Raw genomic sequence first — 24472 nt, 5'->3', positions numbered from 1 at the left:
TTGTCTGGGCTATTCTGGAAGTGCAGCGTTCCTGTTTTTCTTGGGTGGATGCAAGCAAAGCAGTTCACCTGCTGTGGCTCCTGCTTCCCTTTCCATGAAAAGTGGGGCAATAACAATGTTCTCCACCAGTGGAGAAGTCAAATGAACTCCACAGATACGATGTGCGACCTCCTACTCTTGCCTCTGCTCTGGCAGCTTCCTCTTGTTTTCTAGCCATGACTGAGGAGGACACAGCCTGACCCTGTCTGTGATGGAATCGAGAGGCCTCACGAAGCCCCTCCAGTGTAAGAGACACAAAATCAAGACGCAGGAGAAGCTCATCAAGAAGTTTCCTTACAGGTACAAGATGCCCAGACACGTAGGACTGAGCCCTGTCGCAGCCCCCACATTGCTCCGAGGTTCCCAGACACAGGTGCTCTGAGGAACTGGAGCCAGAAGGAGAGAAAGACTCTAGTCCATGGAGCCCCTAGAAACACTGTGCTGTGGCCAACAATCTGGCCCTCCCTTCTTCACCAGCTGTCCCAGGCCAGGGAAGCCAAAGGGTGGAACGAAGGTTTTGTAAATCACTGGGAATGAGGCCAGACACATAGGAAGGCCCAGGTATGACCTCCTGTGGGCGGCTGGCTGCAGGACTTAACCACTCAAGGGCCCTTCTAGGTTATCATGGTTGATGGAGCCCAGCCCAGATTCCCCACAGTCTTGGAAGGCTAAGAGCAAAGCGTCGCTGAAGGACCAGCTGCCCTTACAGAAGAAACTGTTGCCAACGCGGTCCATTCCCCTCCCAGGGTAAGTTCTGTACTTGGCTGCCCTCAATGGCCACACACAGACAAATATCTCATCAACATCACCCACCCTATCCAGGGAAACCTCAGTCACCTTTGGACAGGCCCTCTCAGAGAGTCAGCAGACATGTGACTACAGTGCTCCATCCTAAACAGAGGTGCAGGAAGCAAGAGACTCCACCAGACTGTAAGTGCTGCCTGTACACAGGCATGGTAGACAGGCTGCTCCATCCTGAGGGACTCCATCCAGGCCAACTGGCAAACGGTACCCTGACCCCCAGTCCTACCTCAATGCATCAGTCCAAACACTGTGAGAAATTAGTTCTTCCCCGAGCAGGAGGAGCAGCCAGGGCTCAGCAGCTAGGAAATGCATGTTGAGACTGCCCAACCCACTACATTAGAACAGAGGAGTAGGGTGCAAGTGGAGAAACCCCAGCCCTGTGCAGCCCTCTAGCTCTCAACCTGTGCCTGCTTCTTTCTGGGAGTCCAGTCAAGAAGGCCAGCTGTGGGGCCCAGGGCACAGAGAAAGGAGGAGGAGCAAGAAAAAAGAGGAACAGGGACCTTGAAGGAGAAGCCCAGTGTAGGGGACTGCATTTGCAGGTACCATAAGGGGTGGGGAGAGAGCAAGGACCCAGCCTCAGGCCAGGAGGTAAGAGGAGCCAGTCACAGGTGGGAGGGACCAGTCTCACATTGAGGACAGTCTCGAGATGAGCTAGGTCTCAGATGGTGGTAACTACAGAAGAAAAATAACCATGACTTAGCTGAGCTTATCAACCAACAAAGCTCCTTCAGTGGATGGGCAGAACTAGGGTACACCCTGAGGCCCATGAAGCATTCAAAATCTGCTGTGTCTAACTTGGATTTCCAAGGCTGAATGAGCAGGGAGCAAGAGGAGAGTTCCTGTGCCTCTTTGGCAGTCATTAGCTACAGAGGCTGCATATGGGCCTGGGCCTGGCCTGGCTGGAGACATCCTTCAAAAGCCCTCCCAGATATGGTCCTGTCTGCCCTGGCTGGTTGGACCTGCAGGATTCCCTGGGTCAGGTGTGGTTCCATGTGGCTTCTCTAGGTTTGGAGCTCCGGACTTTACATCGTCGCCACCATTCAGTTGCTGCTCACAGCCTCCGCATCCTCCACTGTGTAACCTCTGGGAACTTAAATTACTGCACCTCCGTTTCCCTAGACAAGACCTTAGCAAGCTGGCTCCTCAGAAGGCCAGTGCTGACCAGCCCTACACCAGTGGTGCTTCAGGGCCATCTGAGAGCTTTCCCTAGAACATCCACTCTCCATGGCTCCTTTCTCAGCCACCTTCTCTCTGCTCCACGCAGCTGCCACAAAGATCTTTGTAGCCCACCAAAAACCAGGAGTGGCCCACACGCAAAAATCGCACAGCACCAATAAACTTTGCAGATTTTGCAGTCCGCTTCTGCCTGGACTGATCAATTTGCCTCAAGTTTCCCATTTTAAAAATGGGTATAATATTTAATCAGGAGGCCTTGGAGTAAAGATTCAAAAGAGCAAATGACACTTCTAGAACTTTATCCAGATACATGCGCACATAAGCCAAGGTACTGGGACAATAACAGTAGTCATTCTGCTTTCTGGGAATAGCAAGAGTACGAAGCCAATTAAACACCTGATAGTAGGCATCACCGGTGCTCACAGCTACACCTACAATCTTAGGTAGCCATTAAAAAGGAGCAACTATGTATTGATTTGGAAAGATCTATAAGGTATAGAAATATTTTTTTGAGACAGGGTTTCTCTGTGTAGTTTTGGGCCTGTCCTGTAACTAGCTCTTGTAGACCAGGCTGGCCTTATACTCATAGAGATCCACCTGCCTTTGCCTCCCGAGTGCTGGGATTAAAGGCATGCACCACCACCGGCTGGCTTAGTATAGAAATAATTTTAAAGCATCGAAGTATGTGAGAAGCTGTCTTGTGTATGTTAAAAATGTGTGTGTGCATGTGTGTGTGTGTTGCCCAAAAGGGGACATGTTGGCATGTGAGGGGACGTCTGTAGGGAGCATAACAGTCGCTGCCTCATTAGAGGGCATGAGTGTGATTAGCAGCAGCGTGCACAGCACTGAAGGTGGCAGCGTGTACCTCAATGCATCTGGATGCGACACACCTGGGCGTGTGGCATTAGAGCTGGGTGTCAGTTTCAGCAAACAGGCTCCATCAGGGGCTCTGTGGAAGTTGAGCTGAGCTGGGAACTAGGGTGAGTGATAAACAGGTGTGAACCAGCTGAGCACCCAGTGATCTGTCACAGAGTGAGGGCCGGGGCATACGAGCCCAGAGGGTGGGTGAGGACTGGTGTGACCATGGGTCCCAGCCTCTCGCTCCATAGTTTGGTTGGAAGGGCAGAGCTATGGTCTTGGGTTCCTGGGAAAGATACCAGGCTCTGGGCTCTCCACGTTCCTCCAGTGGGGAGAAGAGCAGTCTTGGGGCCAGGATTCATACAGCCAGCAGCAGCAGTGGCAATTCCTTCCAAGATCCACAGAAACCAGAGTCCTGCGCCGGCCTTTGGCTGCTCACTGGCCGGCTGCTCTGAAGGCCTCAGGCAAGTTCCTGTGAGGGAGAACCCAGCATGGAAAAAGGCCAGGGGTGAGTGGCTGAGCAGGTAGACCCCAGGGCTCCTCTGCACCCCACGGATGGGGGTCTCACTTTGCCTGCTCTCAGGCAGCTGCCTGAGGTCCTACTGTACCTAGACAGAACTCCGAGCGAGAGAAGAGAAACTGCAGCGCTGGCAGTCCCGACCCTTCAGTGCCTAAGGTTCAAGAGCTGCACTGGCACAGCCAGAGGCTGCAGTTTAAATCCTGAGAGCCAGGGCCCTGTTGTTCCAGGCTGTAGAAGCCAAAGACTAGGGGCTTCACATGCTCAGGTCAGGGGGAGGGGTCATATCCCTGAACTTTAGCCAGCAGCCCGACTCTAGCAGCTTCTGGCAACAGTGAACAGCAGGAGCAGCAGGTGGCAGAGAGCAGACAGTAGGCAATGCCTGCTGTCAGTGTCACAGCTTCCTGACAGGCCACGGGTGTCAGAATCCTTCGCTCCAACAATAAGTGAGCCCCGCCCCACCCCCTATCTTCACAGTCATTTCTCTTGGTCCTCTCTCCCATCCATTGTCTCCTCTCCACCGTTTCTGCTGCCCGTTGGTTATTCTTGGCGTCTCTCGAACTCCAGCCGCCCTCTGGCTGCCACCGTCGCCCACCTGAGCGCTGCTGTGGAGGTGACCTGGGTTCCATGCCCACTTTCCTCTGATCTGCCTGCAACCGCGCATTCTGGCGCCACTCAGCTGCAGAAGAAACTGAGGCTCAGAGACACCGAGTTGCCCAAGATCAGGCAGGTAAACGGCCCAATGAAGCAGAGAAACTCCCCAAAGTGAAAAATGTAACAAAACATATTTATTTAAAAACCATGACCAGGCCAGCGCCCCGGCGTACCCGCTGGAAAAACTGCCACCATGTTGCATCCTGGCCTCTGAGGACACGGGAAGACCTGGAATCTTCCAATGAGATCAAAGGGTGACCAGCCAAACAGAGGTGGACAGCACTGCTCTGCCGTTCTGTGGCTGCCAACCGGGCAGGCTGCTCACAGTGACTCCCAGGCAGTGCATGGTGACACACCTCCCCAGGATGGCCAGGGCATAGCTTCTCTCTGGCCATGTCTGCCCTTGCCAGTCTGTGTGAAGACAGGAAGGCCCAGGGCAGGACCTCAGACCACTCTGAACCAAACCCTGGCATTCTGTCTGTAGCAGCATGGGCAGGCTCTGCCTAGACATGACTGAGATTGGCCTCTCACAACCAAAACGCCACCAAACCAAACCAAACAAACATTGGGGTCCTGGAAAGAAACCTGCCACCTGCCAAACCAAAGGCAGAAGAGGCCAGCCAGAACTGTCACCTGAGCTGTGCCCAACCCAGTCAGTGTGAGTGTGGCCTGTGTCCAGGATCTCCGCAGGCCCACTGAGTACGGAATGCGAATAGTTCTCCAATCCACACCAGAGGCTCATTCTATAGACCTCCTGGTGGCGGCTTGGTCACAGCAGTCACAGGCCCTCTAGACACCCAGCATCCCTAATGCAGCCGCAGGTAGGAGGGGGCGGAATAGTTAAAGAGCAGAAAGTCCATCTTATAGAGGTCAAAGAGGCGGCGCTGATAGAAGGGACTGATGTCCTGAAAGAGGCGCCGGGCCTGGTCACGCATAGGGTTCTTCTCAGGCCTCCGTGGTGGAGCAGGAAAGCGCAGGCCGGGCTCACCAACCAGGTCCAGCACAAAGGCTGCGTCATCTGCCAACGTCTCAAACTTGCCCACTACGTCATAGCGCACTAGGCACGGGTGGCACAGCGCGTGCGCGCGCTCCCAGTGTTCGTTGAAGGGCTCCTGGCGGCGCGTGCGCGGGTCGAGCAGGTAGGCCAGGAACTCGGCAAAACGCACGTCGTGGCCGCGGGCCAGCGCATCGGGCTGTGCGTGTGGTCGTAGGCGGCGCACGATGCGTGTGCCATAGCGCTGCTGGAAGGCAGCGCTGTGTGGCCGCGCCAGCTTGTTGCGGTAGGCCGAGGCCAGGCGCTCGAAGGGCTCGCGCACGAAGAGAAAGGCCAGGTAGTCGCGAAGCCTCCGGTTGACCTCGGCAGGCGCAAAGTCAGCCAGCGAGGGCAGCAGGCCAGGCGCATGCGCCTCGTGCGCAGGGATGGAGCCCGGGTCCCCACGGCCACGCAGCGCCAGCAGCACGCGCTTCCAGTTGGTGCAGGCCACCTTGGGCACATAGCAGTACAGCAGCCTGTGCGTGTCGTCCACCAGCACGTGCCGCAGGTCCTCTGGCTGCAGCAGGCGCTGGCGTCGTGTGTGGCGGCTGCAGGCTCGGTGTAGCAGCTGGCGCCGCTGCTGGTGCACCTCGGCCATCACGGAACGCTGACCCTGCAGGCGACAAGGGACAGAAGCAGGCAGGGTCAAGTGTCAGAGTGCAGCAGGCTTCAAGCCGAGGCTGCACAGATGCCATGTGCCCAGGGACTCAAGCAAGGGACCCCCCTACTGGAAACTGGAATTCCAGAGGTGTCACCAGTCTCTGCTTGGTCTGGGGCCTGAATCTGCCCTGGGTTTGGAGGAAATGCAGTCTAACTGCTGAGGCGGGAAGGATGTGAGGAACCAGGTGTGCTGGGCACTGTGTGTACACTAGGATTGCCGAGAATGAGTCTTTTACAGGACTGGGTAAGCTGGTCAAAGGATGGCCGAGGACAGGGCCCACAGCATATAGCCGCGGGAACACATAGACCAATAGACGATCTGTCCTCTACTGTGGGTTTAATTTCTGCTCCCCCATTATGTCCTTCCCACTTCATCCACTCCAGCAAGGACAACAGAAAGGCTGGGCCCTGGCTAGACTTGAAGCATACCCATCCCTTGGCAGCTGCCATTCAGGTATTTGCAGGATGTGGGTTTTTATGTGTGTTACTTATTCTGTATTAGTGGATGGACAAATTTCTTTGGACCTTGACTCGTTTTTCCTCCCAGCAAAGTTTTCCTTTTATGCGTATGGGTATTTTTGCCTTCCTGTACATTTGTGTATCATATACGTGCAGTGCCTAAAGAGGCCAGAAGAGGGCATCGGATACCCCTGGAACTGGAATTATAAATGGAAATGAGCTACCATGTGGATGCTGGGAATCGAACCTGGGTTCTCTACAAGCAGTGAGTGCTCTTAATGCTGAGCCATGGCTCCATCTTGTCATCAGCAAATTTTAATCTCAGTGCTTTGACAGGAAGTGTAACCTTTTCCCTGCCCATCTATCCTCTGGGGGAGGGGGAACAAGCCACCATCATTTATCTAGCACTTCCTGTATGCCAACCACAGTATAGCACTATGAGTTAGGTCCTATTCAGAGGACCATGGGTATGGTCCACTTAGCCTGCCTCGGTCATGCAAAGACCCAAGTTGTGCTTACAGAGTGCCCCTTCAAATTTATTCAATAGGGTCCTCATCTCTAAGACTACCCCACCACCATTCCACCTCCATGGTTTGAGATGGAGGAAGGGCAATCACTAGGGTGTAGGGTGCTGTTAAAAATCCATTAAAGTTACTCTTAGTGATGATGATAACTGTACCGTCCTTCTGCTGTTCATTTTTCTGAAAATAATCAAAGACTTGGGGAGAATGAGGAGTTTGGGTACCTAGTTAGTAGTCACTGGACGTCCCCTGGATCTCCTAACTAAAAGGACGACAGCCAAACAGCCACCTTGAACACTTACATCTTGAGAACACAGCTGCTTCCCCTGGCTCCACAGAGAGGCTGGAGAGCTGGGGTTGAAGAAGCAGAAGGCTTAAAGAGCCAGAGAAGGGGAGCATGCATGCCCTGCTTCCTGGAAAATTTTGGAAGGCTGGCAGGTGTTTGGGGTCAGGAGTCTCGAATGCAAGCCTAAGCACTGTGCTGCTGGCTCAGTGATTCTGGCTCAGTGATGCTGGCTCGAGTAAAGGGTCCAGAAGTCCCGACTTCCTGCACTGACATAGGAGCAGCAGCATTAGCAGGACTTTAGGTCCTGCTACCTAGGCCTGAGTGAGGGCTATAACACCACGTGGCACATTTACTGCTCTTCCCACCTGCCTACCCAGAGCTCAGAGTTGCCAAACAGCTAAAACCACAGGCACACAAAAAGCTTGTATATGAATGCTCATAGCAGCATTATTCCTGTTGGCAAAAACATGGACACATCTTAAATATCCATCATCTGACAAATGGGTAAATAGTATATGGCATATCCATAGCAGAATATTATGCAGCCATTAAATGGAATGGAAGTATGACAAATGCTATAGAGGAACCTTGACAGCGTTGTGCTGGGTGGAAGAAGCCAGACTAAAAGGTAACTATTGCATGATTCTTTTTTGATACAGGGTAGCCCTAACTATCCTGGAACTTGTGATGTAAACCAAGCCGGCCTTGAACTCACAGAGATCCTCCTGCCTCTGCCTACCAAGTGCTGGAACTAACAGCATAGTCATAAGTCATATATTCCTTTTCTATGGGATGATCAGAACAGGTAATCTACAGACAGGAAGTGGATTGGTGGTTGTCAGGGGCTAGAAGAGAAGGAAGAGGAATGGCCGCAATATAATCATAGTCTCTCTTGGGATAATAAGTGTTCTGGAATTAGACAGTAGTGAGAACACATGTAAAATATAAAAACCACTGAGTCAGTCATTTCAAAAGAGCAAATTTACACTGAGTTATTTCTCAGAAGGTCAAAAGCCTTCAGAATATCTCCAGCTCAGAGGCCATGCCAGAAGCAGAAATGGTAGATCCCCAGCCTCGGGCATGAGATCATGGATGCCGGTGGCACAGGAGTCTGTGGGCATGTGCCCACAGGCGCCAGTGTGTTTCTGGGACTTTTTAACGTAGTTCATGATTCATGAAGTGGCGTGAACTTTGTGTTTCATGAGGGAGGGAAGAAAACAAACTACTTCAGAAAGGATGGGCAGAGGGGCACGTTTTTTTCTATTGCAGAAAGGATGGGCAGAGGGCTACTTTTTCTTTTCTTTCAAGTGCTGCCAGAGTCCCAGAATCCACAGGCTGGGGTGAGCTTTAGAGTAGGAGGGAGAGAGTCAGTGATGTAATATGGGGGTCCTGTGTCAGTCATTTTGCTTGCATTTCCGAAGGAGAGCTAAAGCAGAAAGGTGGACAAGCAGAGGCACACAACTTGAATTCCAGAAGGAGATATTTTGGAAGAGTTAAAATGCACTGTTGTGAGATATACTGAGTGAAGGTGTATTGCTGTGATTGGTGTAACAAAAGCTGAATGGTCAAGAGCTAGGCAGGAGGTATGGGTTGTATTTCCTGGGAGAGAAAGAAACAGGAGGAATCTAGGCATGCAGGAGGCTCCAGGAGACACAAGAGAGGGAAAAGGTGCAAGGTAGAAGAGAGGTAACATCACGAGGTATAATGTAGATTAATATAAATGAGTTGTTATAAAAACTAGTCAGTCTCTGTGCCATTATTTGGGAACTGGCTGGCAGGACAGAATAAGACTCCTTACAATGTACATCCTAGATCCTGCCTGGAAGCAGGACCAGTCCCATCTGGAAGACCAGGGTCTGGGTGAGGAGATGTGTGCTGCCCTGAACTTTCACCATTCTTTGTGAGCATGCCAAGTTCACATGGCCACAGGGTCTGTAGGCTCTGGGAAGATCCTGTTCTCTACCAGGAGTGTCTCGGAAACCTGGCTGCACCCAGAGCCCCACAGACCAGGCTGTGTGCAATCCCAGTAGGGCCACTTGCTTCATCTGCTTGGAGATGATTGGGTGTGTACATAGGAGGATCCTCTGAACATCCCCTTGTTGTGCCATATTACTAAACTTTGGGAACTTAATGACCATCTACTTGAACTCCTGAGACAGACATAGCTTAATGACCATCTGTTGCTGGTCCCCTGGGACAGGCATACCTTAATAACCATCTCTTCACTGGTCCCCTCTGACAGACATGGGTCTGTTTTACTTCCCTGTATCTGCAGTGCATCACACAGAACAAGCACAGGCCTTGGGTGTGGTGGGAGGGATAATGAGTAAGAAAATTAGACTTTCAGACTACACAGGAAGCCCCATTGTGCACACTGGACAGAGCCTATGACAGCAGGTATACAAGAGGCTGTGACTTCCTGTCCAGGAGGTAGAGGGCATCCCAATCACTTACCTGGTCCAGGTCGTGCAACAGTTGTAGGGGACTCTTCCTCACTCCTCCAAACAAGCTGGAGCCCAGGGCTTTGTTTTTAAATGCTGAAGGGCACAAAGACAGAGATCACTGCTGGTTTTGGACAAGGTATGGTTTGGCCAGTACCCCTAAGACACATTTAACTCCCTTATGTGACTTATTTTCTTCTTGTGTCTTCTCTTCCTCCTGGGGGTTTGGTAAATGGTAGGCACTGGTAAGGCAGTGTCCTTGGGATCATTCCTACCTTTGTGCCCTATCCTCCACCACTGGGAAGTGGCAAAAACAGGGAACAAGAGGAAAAGGAGCCTGCCTGCTCTCTGGTATGAGCATCCAGAGCGAGGGCACCACGCTATCTGAGGCATCATGAAAGCCCCCGGAAGCATGTGCATGGCCCAGGGTGTGGATGCTGCTCCTGATAAATGCAGCTTTACCTATTTCCAGAACTGGACAGGGACACTGTCTACATTTTTATCTTGCATTCTTCGGTGTCTTTAAGACTATAGGGCTGTCTGCACACCCCAAGCCATGTGTGTGTGTTCATAGAATGAGTGGGGCATGAACCAGGGCTCATGGAGGAAGCCTGTCTTGAAGATGCCCATGGACCCAGTCCTTGAACTTCTCCAGACTATACTCAGGGAAGGATCTCTGGTCCTGTTGCCTTTTTGATAGAACAGCACCTTCATTGGTGAGTGAGCTGCCAGGAAAGGCGAGCACCACTAATTATAAGCTGTGGCTAAATAAAGCAGCTAGTATCAGCGTCTGAGCAGGGTTGCAGCATGCCAGAGTAACATCTCTCAACAGCAGGGGAGAAGAGTGTCCTCATCACTCTGCAGGTTAGAGGTGTCACTCTAGGCCACCCAGTGATAAGGTCTTCTTAGAGCCTCAGCAAGCAACTGGGGGACCACTGGGGAGCCATAGTTCCCTCTAGGTCTGTGGGAAGGGTAGGGAGAGTAGCCTGGAGGGACCACACCACAGTCATTTGACCCACAGCCTTCTTTGAAGGTTCCTATCCTTCCAGAAGCCACTCCTTGCCCAAGGCCTTCCATTTCCTGGCCAGACCACAGCTGTCTAAGAGTGGGTCCCACAACAGATGCCAAAGGTCTGTGGGTAGAGGACAGGCACCCAGGGTTCCCAGAATAGCTGTGGTCACAGATTACAGGGCCAGGCTCTCTCCACCCTGCCAATGAAGAGTCCAGGTCTCCAGGCTTGTTAAGGACAGGCTGGCTGTAGAAGGGATGTGTGTGTGTGTGTGTGTGTGTGTGTGTGTTTCTCGCACACATGTCCACATGCATGAGTGTGCACACACGTTTATCAGAAAGGGTTGCCCTTATAGTCCATGGGTCCAACCCACTAAGGACAACTGAGGCTACAAACAGGGCCACATGGAGCCCCAGCACCTTCACCGCCAGGCTTGCTTGACCTGCTCCCAGCTGTGGTCCCTCCCTTCTCTAAGACACATAAAACAGAATACAGAGGAGGCAGCAGGTTTGCATAGCCAAGGCGGGGTGGGGGGGCTCAGCAGAACTAAGACTTCCCCTAACCCCAAGCATCAGGAAAGCTAACAACTACCCTGCCTTAGGAGAGAGAGAAAGGGAAAGAAAAGGAACAGATGGAGTGCCAACAGCAGGAGAGAGATGGGGATAGCGCTGGACTGCAGCTGGGAGACAATAGTGTGGACTCGGGGAGCCCAGAAGCAACGATACTTTGGAAGGAGACCAGAGCAGGCCTCTGGGATGGAAACAGGCCTGTGTCAGGCAGGAACATGCTGATTGTCCAGGCAGGCCGGGACACCAAAGTGAGGCCCACCAGAACTTTTGGTGCCCTGTCTTGGGTGGACTCAGGGCCCCTGAAGGGTGGAAGAAAATCCTGGTGAAAGCACCGCAGGCCTCAGCAGAGGGCTTTGCCCGGCATCCTGTGTCTACACAAGGGCAGGTGACACAGGACTCTATGTAACTGTGCTGTATGAAACTGACCTGTGTCATCCTGTCAGGTGGACACTGCTACTTTCCCACTTACTAGATGGGGAAACTGACAGTTACAAGGCCAGAAACTGTCAAGGCTGCTGACTTCAAAGACAGGCTACACCTCAGGTCCCAGCGTCTGCACTGCTAAGGTCCAGGCTTCCACTTGTTGGGCTCCTGCTCATCCCGCACATTCTAGGGATCCACAAGGTCCTCAAGCTCTGCTTTACTAACAAGAAGCGCCCACCATGGTGGGGAGGGATGAGCACACAATGTCACAGAGGGTGAAATACAGCAGGGCACTCCCTCTTGGGAACTTGTGGGCTGAAACATCACAAAAACTCTAAGAAAGTTAACCTCGGTTCTCAGCAGAAAGCCCCATGCCCCAGACCCGGTTGCTTTGGGGGATGGGAGTGGGGTGGGAGTCCAGCCCAGGGCAGATTGCAACAGCCACATCCTGGTTAATAAGTTCTCACTGCCATGTTGCAAGACTAACCAAAACAAGCACCAGCAAGAGCTAGGTCAGAGCCTTGGGTCTGCTGGCTCCGCTCAAACCTCCCCCACCAAAAAAAAAAATGCTTTTGGGGAGCTCTGCAATCCAGTGTCAGGGGCATTCTTTTTTGTGGTTACCCTGACGGGAGAGAGGGATACATTGGACAAGCTCTTCACAGGAAGAAAGTCCATTCTGCCTCTCTCCGGTTATATTTAAACTCTATTCATTGACTTTTACAAGCCGACTGCTGTGAGGAAATTCCTATTTGACCAGCCATCACCGTGTGTCCACATTGCCTCTTAACTATCAGCCCTCGTGGCTTGGGAGCAACAGGAAACTATCCTGCCAACCTACTGCTTATCCCATGCGGGTCACCTCAAAAGCCATGCAGAAGCCCTGCTTCGTGGTGCCCGCCTGTGATCCCAGCTACTTACATGGCTCGAGCAGGAGGATCACAAGTCTAAGTACAGCTCGGAGCACCCAGCTATCCCAGGCAAATATTGAAACCCTGGCTCAGAAACCTAAGATTAAGGAGGATGGACTCGGAAGCTACGAATACAGCTCACTGGTAGCACACATGACATTCGCCTACCATGAAGGAACCCCACTGTAGTCTCCAGTACTGAGCCTGGGGTGGGGGTGACACTTGCTACTGGTTTGTCTCACATCAGAGTCCAGGTCCTGTCGAGGGTAGAAGCCTCTTGCTGACTGTGTCCCACTGAGCAGGGCAGAAAACATCTTCAGTCATGCTGCTGGATAGCGTCATGTCGAGTTGACACAAGCTAAAGTCATTTAGGAAGAGGAAACCTCAGCTGAGAAAAAAATGCCCCTACCAGCTTGGCTCATAGTGCATTTTCAAATGATCGATGTGAAAGGGCCCAGCTCACTGTGGGCAGTGCCAACCCTGGGCTGGTGTTCCTGGGTGTAATTAAGGGAACGGTGCTGCTGTCCTGTATTACTTAGACCTCTTCCGGTGCCAGGGACTATTTAGAGACGGGAGAATACCTCACCTCCTAACCGGCCGTTCAAGGCTGAGAACTGGGCTCTGCTCACAGCCCCTCTCTAGCTTTTGCCCACCACTTTTCCTATGCACCAGCCCGGCACCACACATGGTGCACAGGCCTTCAACGCCTCCGGTGGACACATGTCCTTGTGGATCCAAACCCCACTGGTAGCGCTTATTTCTGTCCTAATTTGCTTTCGGTTACTGTGACAAAACACCATGACCAAAAGCAGCTTGGGGAGGAAGGGGTTTATTTCATCATAGTTTATGTGCCATCACTGAGGGAAGTCACTCAAGCAGGAACCTAGAGTCGGGGACTACAGGAGAGGCCATGGAGGAACAGTTTACTGACTTGCTCCCCACGGCCTGCTCAGCATGCTTTCTTATACATCCAGGACTACCTGTCCAGAGGTGGTACCGCCCACAGTGCCTTGGACCCTCCATATCAATCATTAATCAAGAAAATGCCCCCACCTACTGGACTACAGGGGTTTTTTTCTTCCCAAATGACCCTTAGCTGTGTCAAGGAGACAAAAAAAACTAACCAGTTCATTCAGTTTCCCATATAATCAAGTTCTATGCTTCCATCAAAGTCTATGCCAAGTATCTTTGCTTTGTAAAGTGGAAATTAAAAGCCACCATCCCAGGCGAGGATGGCAAAGGAGCAAAGCCATACAAACATACATTCTAGAACAGCAATGGAGCTATCATGAAGACCCTGTGGGGGGGGGGGTGATGTCCCATCTCCCCCCATGTACCCCTTCCCCTGACTCTGGGCTGTAGGATTCAAATCCTGCCCCCACATCTCTTGGCTTAAGGAGGTCACTTCTTTCCCCCTGACCTTAGTTGCCTCCCTGCTCTTACTTGAGCCGAGTGACCTATCAGAGAACATTTCTCCAAGAGTCTCCTGAGCTCTGGACTCCAGTTGGACCTGGTGAGCCTCTTGTGAGCCCCATCCCGACAGCCACTCCCTCTCCTTTTGTTACCAGTCTGACATTTAGGCTGAGGGGTTCTGAGACTCCTCTGCCCTCCCATTTGACAGATCAAAGCACCCTAGCCCCACCTCTCAGTGTGTATCTAAGAGTTGATGACGTGGAGACCTGGGGGTTTAGTGTCAAAACACAACTCTGTGAGGTGGGACGCCTATAAGTTCTGCTCCTAGACAGTGGCAACATTTTCAGCAGACCTGGTTAGAGGTTTGGGCATCGGGGAAACCAGGCACCAGGCTCAGGTCGAGGGGGCAAAGGACAGAGGGGGCCTGGAGATGGCACCACCACTGGAACCCCACGGGGAAGGGTGGCATGCTGGGGACAGAAGTGTCTTAGGCCACTGTCCCACTCCACCATGCTACCTTCTCTCTGACCCTGGGATCTGAGCCAGTGTTGGTAGCAGATCCTGGGGCAGGGGGACCAGAATAAGTTTCCTACTGGAAAGAGGCCAGTGAGATTCCCCAGGGAAGCTAGAACCCAGGCCTGTGACCCTGTTCAGTGTTCCATTGCCCATCAGATGGTGACAGTGACATCTCATTCCCTGAAGCAGGAGGGGACAGGTCTCAGCTCGGTCTCTCAGCTGGGTTATGGCACTGGGATTCTCCTGGGCCCTGATCCCTCATTCACTCATAAATTTCTTCCCATAAGCCCCTGATGACCCGGAATTGGGTGCAAAAATGGGCATGTCCCCTTGAAGCCTGGGACAGCGGGACCCTATCCCCTGCAGCAGGACCAAACCTTTCCACTGTCTCCCAGCCAGGGCCTACCATAAGCACACTTTTCTTTCCTGAATTGGGGAGCTATCTCTAGAATACGAGGTGGAATTGGCTTGTGAGGGCCCAAGGAAGTCTGAAAAGTTAGCCGCTGGAAACCTACCCCAGCGGGGTGTGAGCATCTGGAGAGACTGGGAGGCAGGGGCGGCCACTGAGGAAGCTCAGAGACCCATCTCAGACTACGGGGAATGAGGCCAGGGTGAGCAGGGACTTCCCAAGTCAGGTAGCATGAGGCCAGCTGGGGTGACCACGGTAGCCTGCAGCCCCACCTGAGCAAAGGTGTTTATACTTCTCCCCCCCCCCCCCCATCCGCACCCCTCCCCTCCAGATCCTGCGGGCGAGGAGGGAGCCCAGGGCAGTGGTTGTTTCTTTTCTCAGACCTGACTGGAGGGGCTGGCAGGAGAGATATGTCCCAAGAGGCGTGAAGACACACTGAGAGCCACCAAGACATACGCTCCTCTACAGACACTCCCCAGGGCCCTCATACCCCAGACCAGAGTTGAGCACTGAGGGACCTGAGCCACTGTGGCCCAGGATTGGGTAAACATTTGTCTACAATGAATGACAGGGTGGACAGAGACTGTGGCCACAGCAGACACTGGGACCACACCCCAGACTGTGTCAGGGGACAATGTAGACATGAGGAAGCACCTATACAGGGATAACCATTCATCTTCAGGTCCTCGATAAGGGGAGGAAGACTTCCTGAGGGGGCGGCTTCCGGAGGTGTCCAGGCACAGCCACTTGTGTCTGTTCATGGAGAGGTTGTTAATTGGCAGAGTGGGTAGGCGTGGGCCTGGTGACTACTCCTTAGGCCTCCCCAGTTCTGTTCACCTGTACCCCAGCCCAACCCTGGTCTCCATCCCAGGAATTCCCTAAGGATGAAGCCAACATGATGAAAGGGCTGGGGGTGGGGGGTAAGCACTATCTACTATAACATTCAAACTCACCCTCCCAAAAACCTGATAAGGATGGAGTCAGCACCTATTCCATAGATGAGACTGCTGAGGCCCTGGCAGGGGACAGGTAGCAGGTTAAGCTTTCTGAGTGACCTCCAATCTACCAGGTTAGCCGCTGGGTCCCTCCATGGATAAGTACCATCCAGAAAACAGTTTTCCCTTGTCCTAAGTCACTACCAACTAATGCCGCTGTCCACCCTAGGGTATGAGGCTGTCAGGGAGGGAGCAGAGTCCATAGACACATAAAGATGGGCAGACGGTCACAAACATAGCCTAGGCACCCCCAGCCCCTCTACCTCTGGCCTCTGCCCTCAGTCTTGTAGAGTGAATTGTCCATCAGAAGATCTGAGGAGACCTGAGCTCACTCGGAGTGAAACCACATGCCTGGTAGAAACTGTTACGAGCAGGTCGTGGATCCTGTACCCCCGGGCCTGCATAGAGCTGTACAGTTCTTTGGTGGATGTAGGGACTCAGCGGGGTCTCAGATAGGGACAGACATCCCGAAGTGGCAGCGCGAGATGACTCTCGAGGCTCAGAGAGTGGGGACACTGACAGTATACCCCTGGACTGGTTTATATGCTCCACCATCATCACAACCTGACCCAAACAATAGTCACCTCGCCAGCCAGCGACGCGAAAAAAAACCCTTTGGGGAGTGGAAGGCGCCTGCCTTCCACCCAGCTGGGAACAAGGGTAGGTGCCTGGTCGAACCAGGAGGCGCTCCAGCAAGTGGAGCCCCAAAGCGAAGGCACCCGCCAATGCGCACTCACCGGGACGCAGAAGGAGGAGAGCGCACAGTAACAGGAGCGCAGCGCCCAGACTTGCTACCACCTGCAAGCGCCACCGGCAGCAGGAGCGCCTCCCCATACTGTGCCCCACGCGTGGCAGGCGACGGCCGTCCAGTGCGTTCTCTCACCGCGCAGCTGAGACCCAGGACACGCCCAGTCCTGAACTTAGCCTAGGACCCGCCCAGAAGTGTCATCTGGCGCTCCTTCCTGTCTAGCAGTAGGCGCGTGCTCTAGCCAACTGAATGAGTGAAACTGGAACCCAGGACAGTGAGATGCAGCGTCTAGCCCTGTTACTAATCATTAGGGTCCTCTACCCTGTGTGGGTGGGAATTAGGAGTGGAGAAACTGTCAGGTACAGGTGCCCCAGGCCGAAGGACCAAACAAGCAGAGCCAGAGGCTGCAGCTTGGGTGGTGAGAGCCAAAGCCCTGTTGGTCAGAAACTCAGGCTCCAGGTGCTCAGGCTGGATGCTCAGCCCTGGGCTTTAACCCCTAGTACTGAGCAGCTATTGTAACCCTGGGTGTGACAGATCTGTCCCCAGGCTTTGGGACTCTTAACCCTCAGTATTGACAAACGTCACAGTTTTCAGACTCAGGGTGCTGGAACCCTCTGCAGTTGAGGCTCGGTATCTTCTCCTCTCAATTTCTTGTCCCCTCTCAACTTTCACTGGTCTTGCCTATGAAGACTCTGTTCTCCAGAGCAGCCTCTCCATTCCCTCTCTGGGGAAGATCACTTTGGAGAAAGCCCCAGATCTGACAACGCAAGTGATCATGAGCTGATTCAGAATGAAAGTGTGGCAAGCAATGCCTACACCAATCAGGGCACAGCCCTTCCTGTAAATTAAGGACTGGGTTTGCACCAATCATAGCACAGGTACCAGGGAAAAGACTCCCCCTCTACCCAAGAGTCATGTTGATTTTCCAAACACTGATGGTGGGCCAAAGTTCTGTATCCTGCACAAGCTGTTTGAAACAGCGGTGACTGAGACTGTGGATCAGGAACCAGGAAGTGCTTTGGGATCCAGCAGCTGAAGTCAGAGCTCAGTTTCCCCAGGTGTCCAAAGAGAGTTCAAGGTGACCAGGAACCATGAGGACAGGTTGGACTAAAAGGCCTTGCTACCAGGGAAGGAGCAAATAACAACTGGTATCACAAATCTTCCAGGGCCCAGGATCTTAACTTCTTTAAAGGAAAAAAAAGAGTAAGCATTAAAGGGTGATTTACAGTGGGGACCTCCTTGCAGCTGCCTTAACTAAAGTGTCTGGCTCCTGGCCAGTGCCCCAGGGGCCCACATTTCAGGTGGGAAGGGCGGTGGGCAGCACCACAACGCAGGACATAGTCAAAGGTGTGCAAGGCAGGGAATATGTGAGGGAGCCCATCTCTGACCGGGCTTCACCTGTTACAGCTTGCTCTGGGATGCCGTCATCCTCTCAAGGCCCAGAAGCTTGTCAAATAGTGAAGTGGAGAAGGCAGGCACCTCCCGGGTAGCATCTCCTGTTTTTCTTAATGGCAGAGGTCAGAGGGCTGGACTGAACCACAAGCTCACAAATGTGGTACCTGTCCGTGATAGTCCCTGCTCCACGCCAGAATCAGTTAGGAATGGTTTTCCCTTCTTCCAAGCCTACCTTGGAGCCTCTCTTTTTATGTGTCTTCAGGTCTGCTCAGCTCCCAGTTTACGCAGGACTTGTCCAGCCTTGAGGAGAAGTAAGGGGTATCATGTCTTCCTGAGCACTAGCCCTATCCTGCCTCATCGGCAGCTGCTACAGGCACAGGGGGTTGAGCTGTAGAGAGACACCAGAGTGAAGTCCAACTCTTGACGGATAAAGGGCTGGGAGTGTGGCTTAGTGATAGAGGGCTTTCCTAAACTGTGAAGCCCCGAGCTACATCCTGATGCCACAAAATGAAAAGAATTAGAAGAGAAAGACAACCAACCAGGCCTGTGGACTGGGGATTGCACTTGGCCTGACAGTCTTGCTGCCCTGAAGCCAGCCTCTTAGGAAACCCAAGCAAGCAGCTGGCCCTGTGTGTGCAGGAAAGGTATGCCTGAGTCAGCATCTAGCCTTGAGTGTGTTGGGCGAGGAGCTGCACCCAACACTAGTGTCTTAACCGCCACCTGTGTCTCAGTTCCCATACAATGGAGGTAATATGAACCTCACAGTTCAATGAGATGCTGAAATGTTTGAAAAGTCTCAGGTGCAGCAAGTGTCGTGAAAGGACTTGGTACTAGTATTCAATAATCCTAATTGCTGCCTCTTATAGCAGTGATCTATCGTCTATTAATGAAGACTATGAAACAAATAACCGTTATACATTTAGCTTCAAACAGCCATGATGGTTCTACCGTGCTGGGTAGGAATTCACCTCACACTGAACTCATTCTTCTCAGGGTTACCCATCTTCAGGAACGCCTACTTTCTTCCAACCCAGCCCAGAACCCAAGGACACTGGATCACCCACAATACCTATCTTACCCCAAATCTTACCCAAATTCACACAGGTCCTCAGACATCCATTCCCAGGACTTGGTATAGCCTTCCAGTCTTCAGTGGTTTGGCCTTCTAGGCTGCCACCTAGTGACCAAAATTGAGAACAATTCAGCCCACTGTTCCTAGAATTGGGAGTCCCTAGAGACCACTAGGAAGATTTGAAGTCCTGGAACCTGTGTGTAGATGCCTGCCTCCAGGCCCAGATCCCTGGTAGCTCTGTGAAAAAGCTTCCTTCTGCCTTCTGTGAAGATCCTGAAGTGAGGGTCAATTATAGCCAAGTAACAGATTGTCTTGAAATTTAGCAGCCTCCAAAAACCGCTTCAGTGTTGTGGCTCAAGACCTTGGGAAGGGTCCCGGCTGTATGCTTCCTTCAGGAATCCCATGCTATTGCAGTCAGATAGCAACAAAGGGCTATCAGCTGGAAGTCTGCCAAGGAGCACATTTGATGGCTCGTGGTCTTACGTGATATACATGGCTATTCTTACCCAGAGGTCTAGAACCCTAGGACCACAGAACATGACTCCCTGGCTGTGTGGCCTGCCTCTGACCTAGCCTGATTTATTTTAGCTCTCTGGAACCACTGAGGTTCCAATGACAGGACTGGATTTCCACCTCACACAGATACACGCCTGAGAATTTGAGGATCTGATTTAATTCTGTCTCTGATATTAAATGATTAGTAAGGAGGCTTTGGGGTAGGTGCTGGTGAAGGAGTGAAGTGAGAAGCAGGACAGCTCCTCAGATCCTCCGGTATGTGATTCTAAACTGCAAATCTGACAGATGAGATTTCTGGGTGCTGTTTGTGCCTCTCAGTATCTGTGTTGGTCAGGGAGGTTGGGGCTAGCAAGAGGTCGAAGCTGTCTCTGGAGATGAAGTCCTTTAGCTCAGGTATCAATGAAAAAGGTGCCCACACCTCATTATGGTGCTGATTACACATGCAGCACCTTCAGGGCCCTTCATGTATGAGGTCATTCCACTCCCAGCCACATCTATGTGATATTAGTGTTGTTAGGGTCATCCCTTTGTGTCCATGGTGCTGGAACCTGCAGATACTGCAGTCCTTACCTTACATGTTATAGAGAAGCATGTAACCTGTGAAGTCCCCCATTTGCATCCAGTCATCCCTGGATGCCTTATATCTAATACAATGCCATCATTGTACAACTAGACTTTAGACTGTTCTGGAGGACCCATAGTCAGGATAAACATAGACACAGGTCCATACAGGGCCAACTTTAGAAATATCTTCAGATGTGGATCCGAAGGGCCAACCATCCTTTCATTTATGGAGACCCAGAGGGACCAAGACACACAGCTAGTGAGCAGGGTGGTTGGGGGCTCAAGCCTAGCACACTGCTGTGTTCAACCTATGCAAGCCCCTCATTCCTTTAAAATGTTTACAAGGTTTATTTTCTGACTAACTTATTCTTGGAGGAGATTCACATGCAGTTGTGAGCCGGCACAGGTACCCCATGTGCCCATCTGTCTCCCCAGTGATGACATCCTGAACAGCCCAGTCAGGATGCTGACTTTGAGGCTGTCCACCCCTCTTCTTGGGGAGAATATTAAAAATTCATGAATTGATTACAAACATTTAAAAATCAGATTTCACAAACAGAGTTTCTGACTTTCTCCTGAGATCAGGGCAGACAGATTATTGACAGTCTCTGTTAGGGGGAGGGGAATCGGAACAGAGAACAGAGGTCATTCAGTCAGGTACAAAGCAATGCTGCCTGGGAGAAGGCCTTCTAGAACTGACAGATGGTGGGTTGCTGCTCATGGGGCTATTTCTGCCCCCCTCCACCTCCCCAAGGGCCAAGGAGTTGAGGCTAATCAAACCTGCAGCCCTTTTCTGCCTGATGTGAGAAGAGGCTTTAGGCACCAGAACCAGTTTAACTCTGGTGCAGAGAGAAGTGTGTGCAGCTTCTGGAATTGGGGTCCTTAGTGCTCCGGTTTGCAGAAGGGAGGACCGAGGCTGGTACTGCCAAGGGAGCCCTGCCTCATTCAGTCTGGTCCCAGCCTACAACAGTACCTGGTACAAGGTGGTGGTGCTTGGTCACCTGAGCCTGTAAGATCAGGGTCCTAGGTGGAAACTAGGAGACCTCCCTGTGGGAGGCACTGAGGACTCCAGCAGGAGGCACTAGGGACCCAGCATGAAAGAAACTTTTCTCCATCTCCAACTCTGCCTAACATCGTGCACAAGGGAACGAATGTGAGGTTTGCTTCCCTACCATCAGTTCCCAAGCAGATGCCAACAGGCAATCCTGAACCCACCTACCTGGAGCACATGCCACACCCTACAACTGGGGTCTCAGTCTCCAAAGCTGCTCCATTTTAGATGCTACTCACGAGCAAGACAGTGACCTGTACTTTGGTTGACTGGCTATAAACTGGGGTTCCTGTGGCCTAAGATTGAAACTCAAGGGTAAATGGACTGCCCAGCACCCAAGTCAGAACCTGCTACAATCAGGGTAGCATGTTACATTATTCTCCAACTACCACAAAGGATTCAGATGTCAACTGGGAAGAAGGTGCTGTAGGGGAGGGTGTGAGAGGCGCAGACCCCTCCCCCCCCCACACACACACTGACTTCTTTGGACTCTAAGAATCTCTGGTGTCTTGATGGTAGGGGCCTTTCCTTAGGGACCCCCTGGGATTCCTTACACAGTCACAATCAACACCTTCCCCCTCCCCTCCCTGGGTCCAGGAGTAGAAAGTTTCCTGATAAACAAGTGACTTCCAGGGCTGTCCAGGAGTCCCGGAGCTGACTCTCTAGAGTACTGAAATCAAAAATACCCTTGTCACCTGGAATTCCACAAGATTTGTGAACTGGAAGTCAGAGGGCATTAGAGGCAAGAGTTCCCCGGTGTCCCCAGCCTCAAGGGCTTCAGAACCAATCTATTTTTCTCACACTGCTGTACCACACCTTGTTAACACCTCACACCACCCTGTTCTGCACACTGGACACTTAAGGGCAGGAGTTACTTCAATGGTGTCTCCGTCCAAATGTGGGGTCCCAGGCTCCAATCTGCACTTCACTCACAACCAGCTAGAGTCGCCTTGCCTCTCTGGCTTCATTTTCCTCGTCGGTTAGTTAGACTTGAGCTCTGAGGACCACGGTAAGGGTCAGTCACCTTGTGTGCTGCTCAAACTAGCCAGCGGGTCACCTTCCCACTCTGCCTAAGGCTGGGTGTCATGACCTTCTTCTGCAGAGGGAGGAGTTGGTCACCACCCACCTGTGTACACAGGGACAGGGTAAAGGCCACAAGGCTGGCCAGGAGTGGTCACTTACCAGGACCACTGGGACTCAATGGTGGGCCCTTCCTGGCTAGAGAGAGGGGAGTGACACCCAGCACTGGCCTCTGGTCCAATGCCAGCATGATGAGGATGGCTTTCTTGCCGAGTTGTTAATGATTAGGGGATGCTGGGGGCATGGAGAGCTGTTACCACACCTATCATCTGGTCCCTTTGTGCTCAAATGTCAGGGAGGGGGTACAAGGGACTGGCTTCTGTAGAGCTAGATTCAATGTCACATGACCCCCCATTATCAAGACACATTCCAACATTGCCACCTCTGTGGCATCCCCTAAGACTGAGGAAACCTCACCCTCAGAGCCCACCAAGCATCTGAAACTCTGTCTAATTTGATAGGAGCTTCTCCTCCCAGTAACATTCAGGCAGCCTGCCTACCAGCCAGTGATCCAAATGACCTGCCCTTTGTGCTTTCTCTGCACCCAATGAGGGACTGGAGGAGGTGGCCCTGGGGTTGTCTGTCCCCACCTTGCTTGCTCCTGACTGCCCAGTCACTTCGTGCCGACCTCCACCTCGGTCTCTGCAGCCATGTCCAGCCTCCAGGAACTGTGTTCTGGCTTGCCCCTACGACCCCTCCCCGAGAACCGGGGTCGCTGGGCTGGTGTGCCACACGCTCCAGTCAGGACTCCCAACCTCAGCCCTGCAGAAGAGCAGGTGAGAATTGCTACCCAGGCCCCCAGGGCTTGGGGCCCCTTGATATCTTTTAGATGGTCAGGGTGTCTGGGTACCCCTTCTGTCTACACCTTAGTTGCCCACCCTGTCCCTGTCATTTCCCAGAGAAGAGTGAAGGGATGTGTCATGGACTGTCACCTGATATTCCTCAGGTGAAGCCACCCTGGAGTTACCTTAGGCTTGGAATTGGGCTCTCCACTTCCCAATGAGAACACAGGGGTTCAAGGTCATCCAAACAGTTTGTGGTGGTGCTGTGGCCACCTCTAGTGAGGAAGAGGAAGAGGCAGGGTGTGAAGTGGCCCTAGCTCAGCAACTTCACATGAACCTTGCCCGGTTCATGTGAAACTGAGTGACTAGGTGACTTATGTCCCATTTTTTTTCTTCGTCCCTTGCCCAAGCCTCCCAGGGCCTGCGGTTCTCCATAGAGGACACAGCAGCTCTGGGAGGGCTGACAGCTCAGGGAGGGCCTCACCTGGTGGCTCTCTTTGCCCAAAGGATTGAGGCCCAAGAACTGTCCAAGCTGTCAGACTGAAACAAGTCCCTGAACCATGGCGGGCGGGAGGGGGGCTGCTTTTCTGAAAGACACAGAAGTATGAAGGCTGAGTGAGGAGCCCACCCTCGCCCTCACCCAGAGACTGCTGTCCTAGGGGAGACCACCCCGAGCTTTCTCCAAGCTGCCCACAGGCAAGGAGTGTGTGTACGAGCTGCTGGGGTAGGACACTGATGGACCAGAGCTAGGAGTGAGGGCCGCAAAGTAACCGAGGGTGATGACAGGCAAGCTGGGGCTAGTGCTGGAGAAAGGAAAGACAAGAGTGGGGGGGGCTGCCTTTTTACTTGCCCTGTCTAATTCTACTGAGCTCACTTCTCTGTTGTGGTTAATGTTCCCCCTCTCTTGGGCACCTCCCTGCACTGATGCTCAGCCACAAAAACTGGAAAGACTCTGCCACCTGTGGGGCTCTGTTGACATGCTTGTGGCTGGATGACAGTGATCAGCTTTCACGGTGATTTGTGGTGGCAGAACGGCAGACAGGAACCGAGAGATTGGACCCCTTCAGTTTCATTCCTGTATGTCCCCATGTGTTGGGGACTGTGGACACTCAGACCCTGAATTCCCTGTAAGCAACTTGTTTTCTATGCTTGCAGCTGCACTGAGCAAAACGACTTGTTTTCCTGTGTTTGCAGCTGCTCTGAGCACAAGGCAGGGGAGTGGTTTCTGGTGGCTTGCAGCTGAAGGATCCCAAGAGCTAGGGCGTGGCCATTGGTCAGGGAAGGCACTATACAAGCTGCTCTGAAACACAGTGAAGATGGCATTCTTGGGGAATTCAAGGATGGCCCATGTCTCTGTCTCTGTGAGTTTCAATCTCCAGCCCCTATCTGAACTGTCCTGTAGTGCAGGCGGTATGCTACAGGTGTAGTAACATAGTACACACGGTACAGGTGCTACAGGACCATAGTACAGTATGCTATACCCATGTGTTCGAAGGATGCAGCATCCTTAAAGGAAAGGTGACTTGCAGATCCATGGAGTTAGAGTACGGAAAGGTTAAGTCATCCTTCTCGGA

The 24472-nt window shown here is 52.4% G+C and overlaps 3 protein-coding genes across 6 annotated transcripts in view; 2 read left to right on the top strand and 1 right to left on the bottom strand.

The window, feature by feature from the left end:
* Window positions 1–250: 250 nt before the first annotated feature.
* Window positions 251–2986, top strand: C2H3orf22 (chromosome 2 C3orf22 homolog). Its single transcript, XM_038319290.2, has 4 exons — window positions 251–339; window positions 658–786; window positions 1849–2021; window positions 2769–2986. The coding sequence occupies exons 1-4, from the start codon at window positions 251–253 to the stop codon at window positions 2984–2986; spliced, it is 609 nt and encodes a 202-aa protein (XP_038175218.2).
* Window positions 2987–4160: 1174 nt separating this feature from the next.
* On the bottom strand, window positions 4161–23210 carry Chst13 (carbohydrate sulfotransferase 13). 3 transcript variants are annotated; one of them, XM_038318740.1, is made up of 5 exons: window positions 23084–23210; window positions 18924–19010; window positions 18066–18221; window positions 9462–9544; window positions 4161–5694 (listed from the first exon to the last, which is right to left on the bottom strand). In XM_038318740.1, exon 5 carries the CDS (start codon window positions 5677–5679, stop codon window positions 4855–4857), a length of 825 nt encoding a protein of 274 aa, XP_038174668.1. In that variant the 5' UTR covers window positions 5680–5694; window positions 9462–9544; window positions 18066–18221; window positions 18924–19010; window positions 23084–23210; the 3' UTR covers window positions 4161–4854. The 3 variants fall into 3 exon arrangements, with proteins under 3 accessions (XP_038174668.1, XP_038174667.1, XP_038174669.1); XM_038318739.1 differs by lacking the exons at window positions 18066–18221; window positions 18924–19010; window positions 23084–23210 and adding an exon at window positions 16428–17619; XM_038318741.1 differs by lacking the exons at window positions 18066–18221; window positions 18924–19010; window positions 23084–23210 and adding an exon at window positions 12526–14980.
* Window positions 22706–24472, top strand: part of Uroc1 (urocanate hydratase 1) — a 32879-nt gene continuing 31112 nt past the window's right edge. The window contains exon 1 of one of the 2 annotated variants that reach the window (XR_005284263.1): window positions 22706–22892. Coding sequence is in view for 1 of the 2 variants with exons in the window: in XM_038318738.2 (XP_038174666.1) it covers window positions 22767–22892 (126 nt within the window). In the remaining variant the exon portion in view is untranslated. The remainder of the gene's footprint in view (window positions 22893–24472) is intronic. The other variant, XM_038318738.2, reaches the window with a different exon arrangement.

This window comes from Arvicola amphibius, chromosome 2 (genome assembly GCF_903992535.2).
Source record: "Arvicola amphibius chromosome 2, mArvAmp1.2, whole genome shotgun sequence".
In the NCBI taxonomy this organism is placed as follows: domain Eukaryota; kingdom Metazoa; phylum Chordata; class Mammalia; order Rodentia; family Cricetidae; genus Arvicola; species Arvicola amphibius.
This window is presented reverse-complemented; position numbering and strand designations above follow the sequence as displayed.

What these genes read in the sequence shown, in the direction of transcription:
- Chst13 (XM_038318739.1), bottom strand. Translation starts at nt 16,524, where the DNA reads ATGGGGAGGCGCTCCTGCTGCCGGTGGCGCTTGCAGGTGGTAGCAAGT. An exon ending in TCTCCTCCTTCTGCGTCCCG is followed by an intron (nt 9,545 to 16,427) that starts GTGAGTGCGCAT and finishes TGTGCCCTTCAG; the next exon opens with CATTTAAAAACAAAGCCCTG. An exon ending in TGTTGCACGACCTGGACCAG is followed by an intron (nt 5,695 to 9,461) that starts GTAAGTGATTGG and finishes TGTCGCCTGCAG; the next exon opens with GGTCAGCGTTCCGTGATGGC.
- C2H3orf22 (XM_038319290.2), top strand. Translation starts at nt 251, where the DNA reads ATGGAATCGAGAGGCCTCACGAAGCCCCTCCAGTGTAAGAGACACAAA. An exon ending in CGGTCCATTCCCCTCCCAGG is followed by an intron (nt 787 to 1,848) that starts GTAAGTTCTGTA and finishes TGGCTTCTCTAG; the next exon opens with GTTTGGAGCTCCGGACTTTA. An exon ending in TGACCAGCCCTACACCAGTG is followed by an intron (nt 2,022 to 2,768) that starts GTGCTTCAGGGC and finishes GTTGCCCAAAAG; the next exon opens with GGGACATGTTGGCATGTGAG.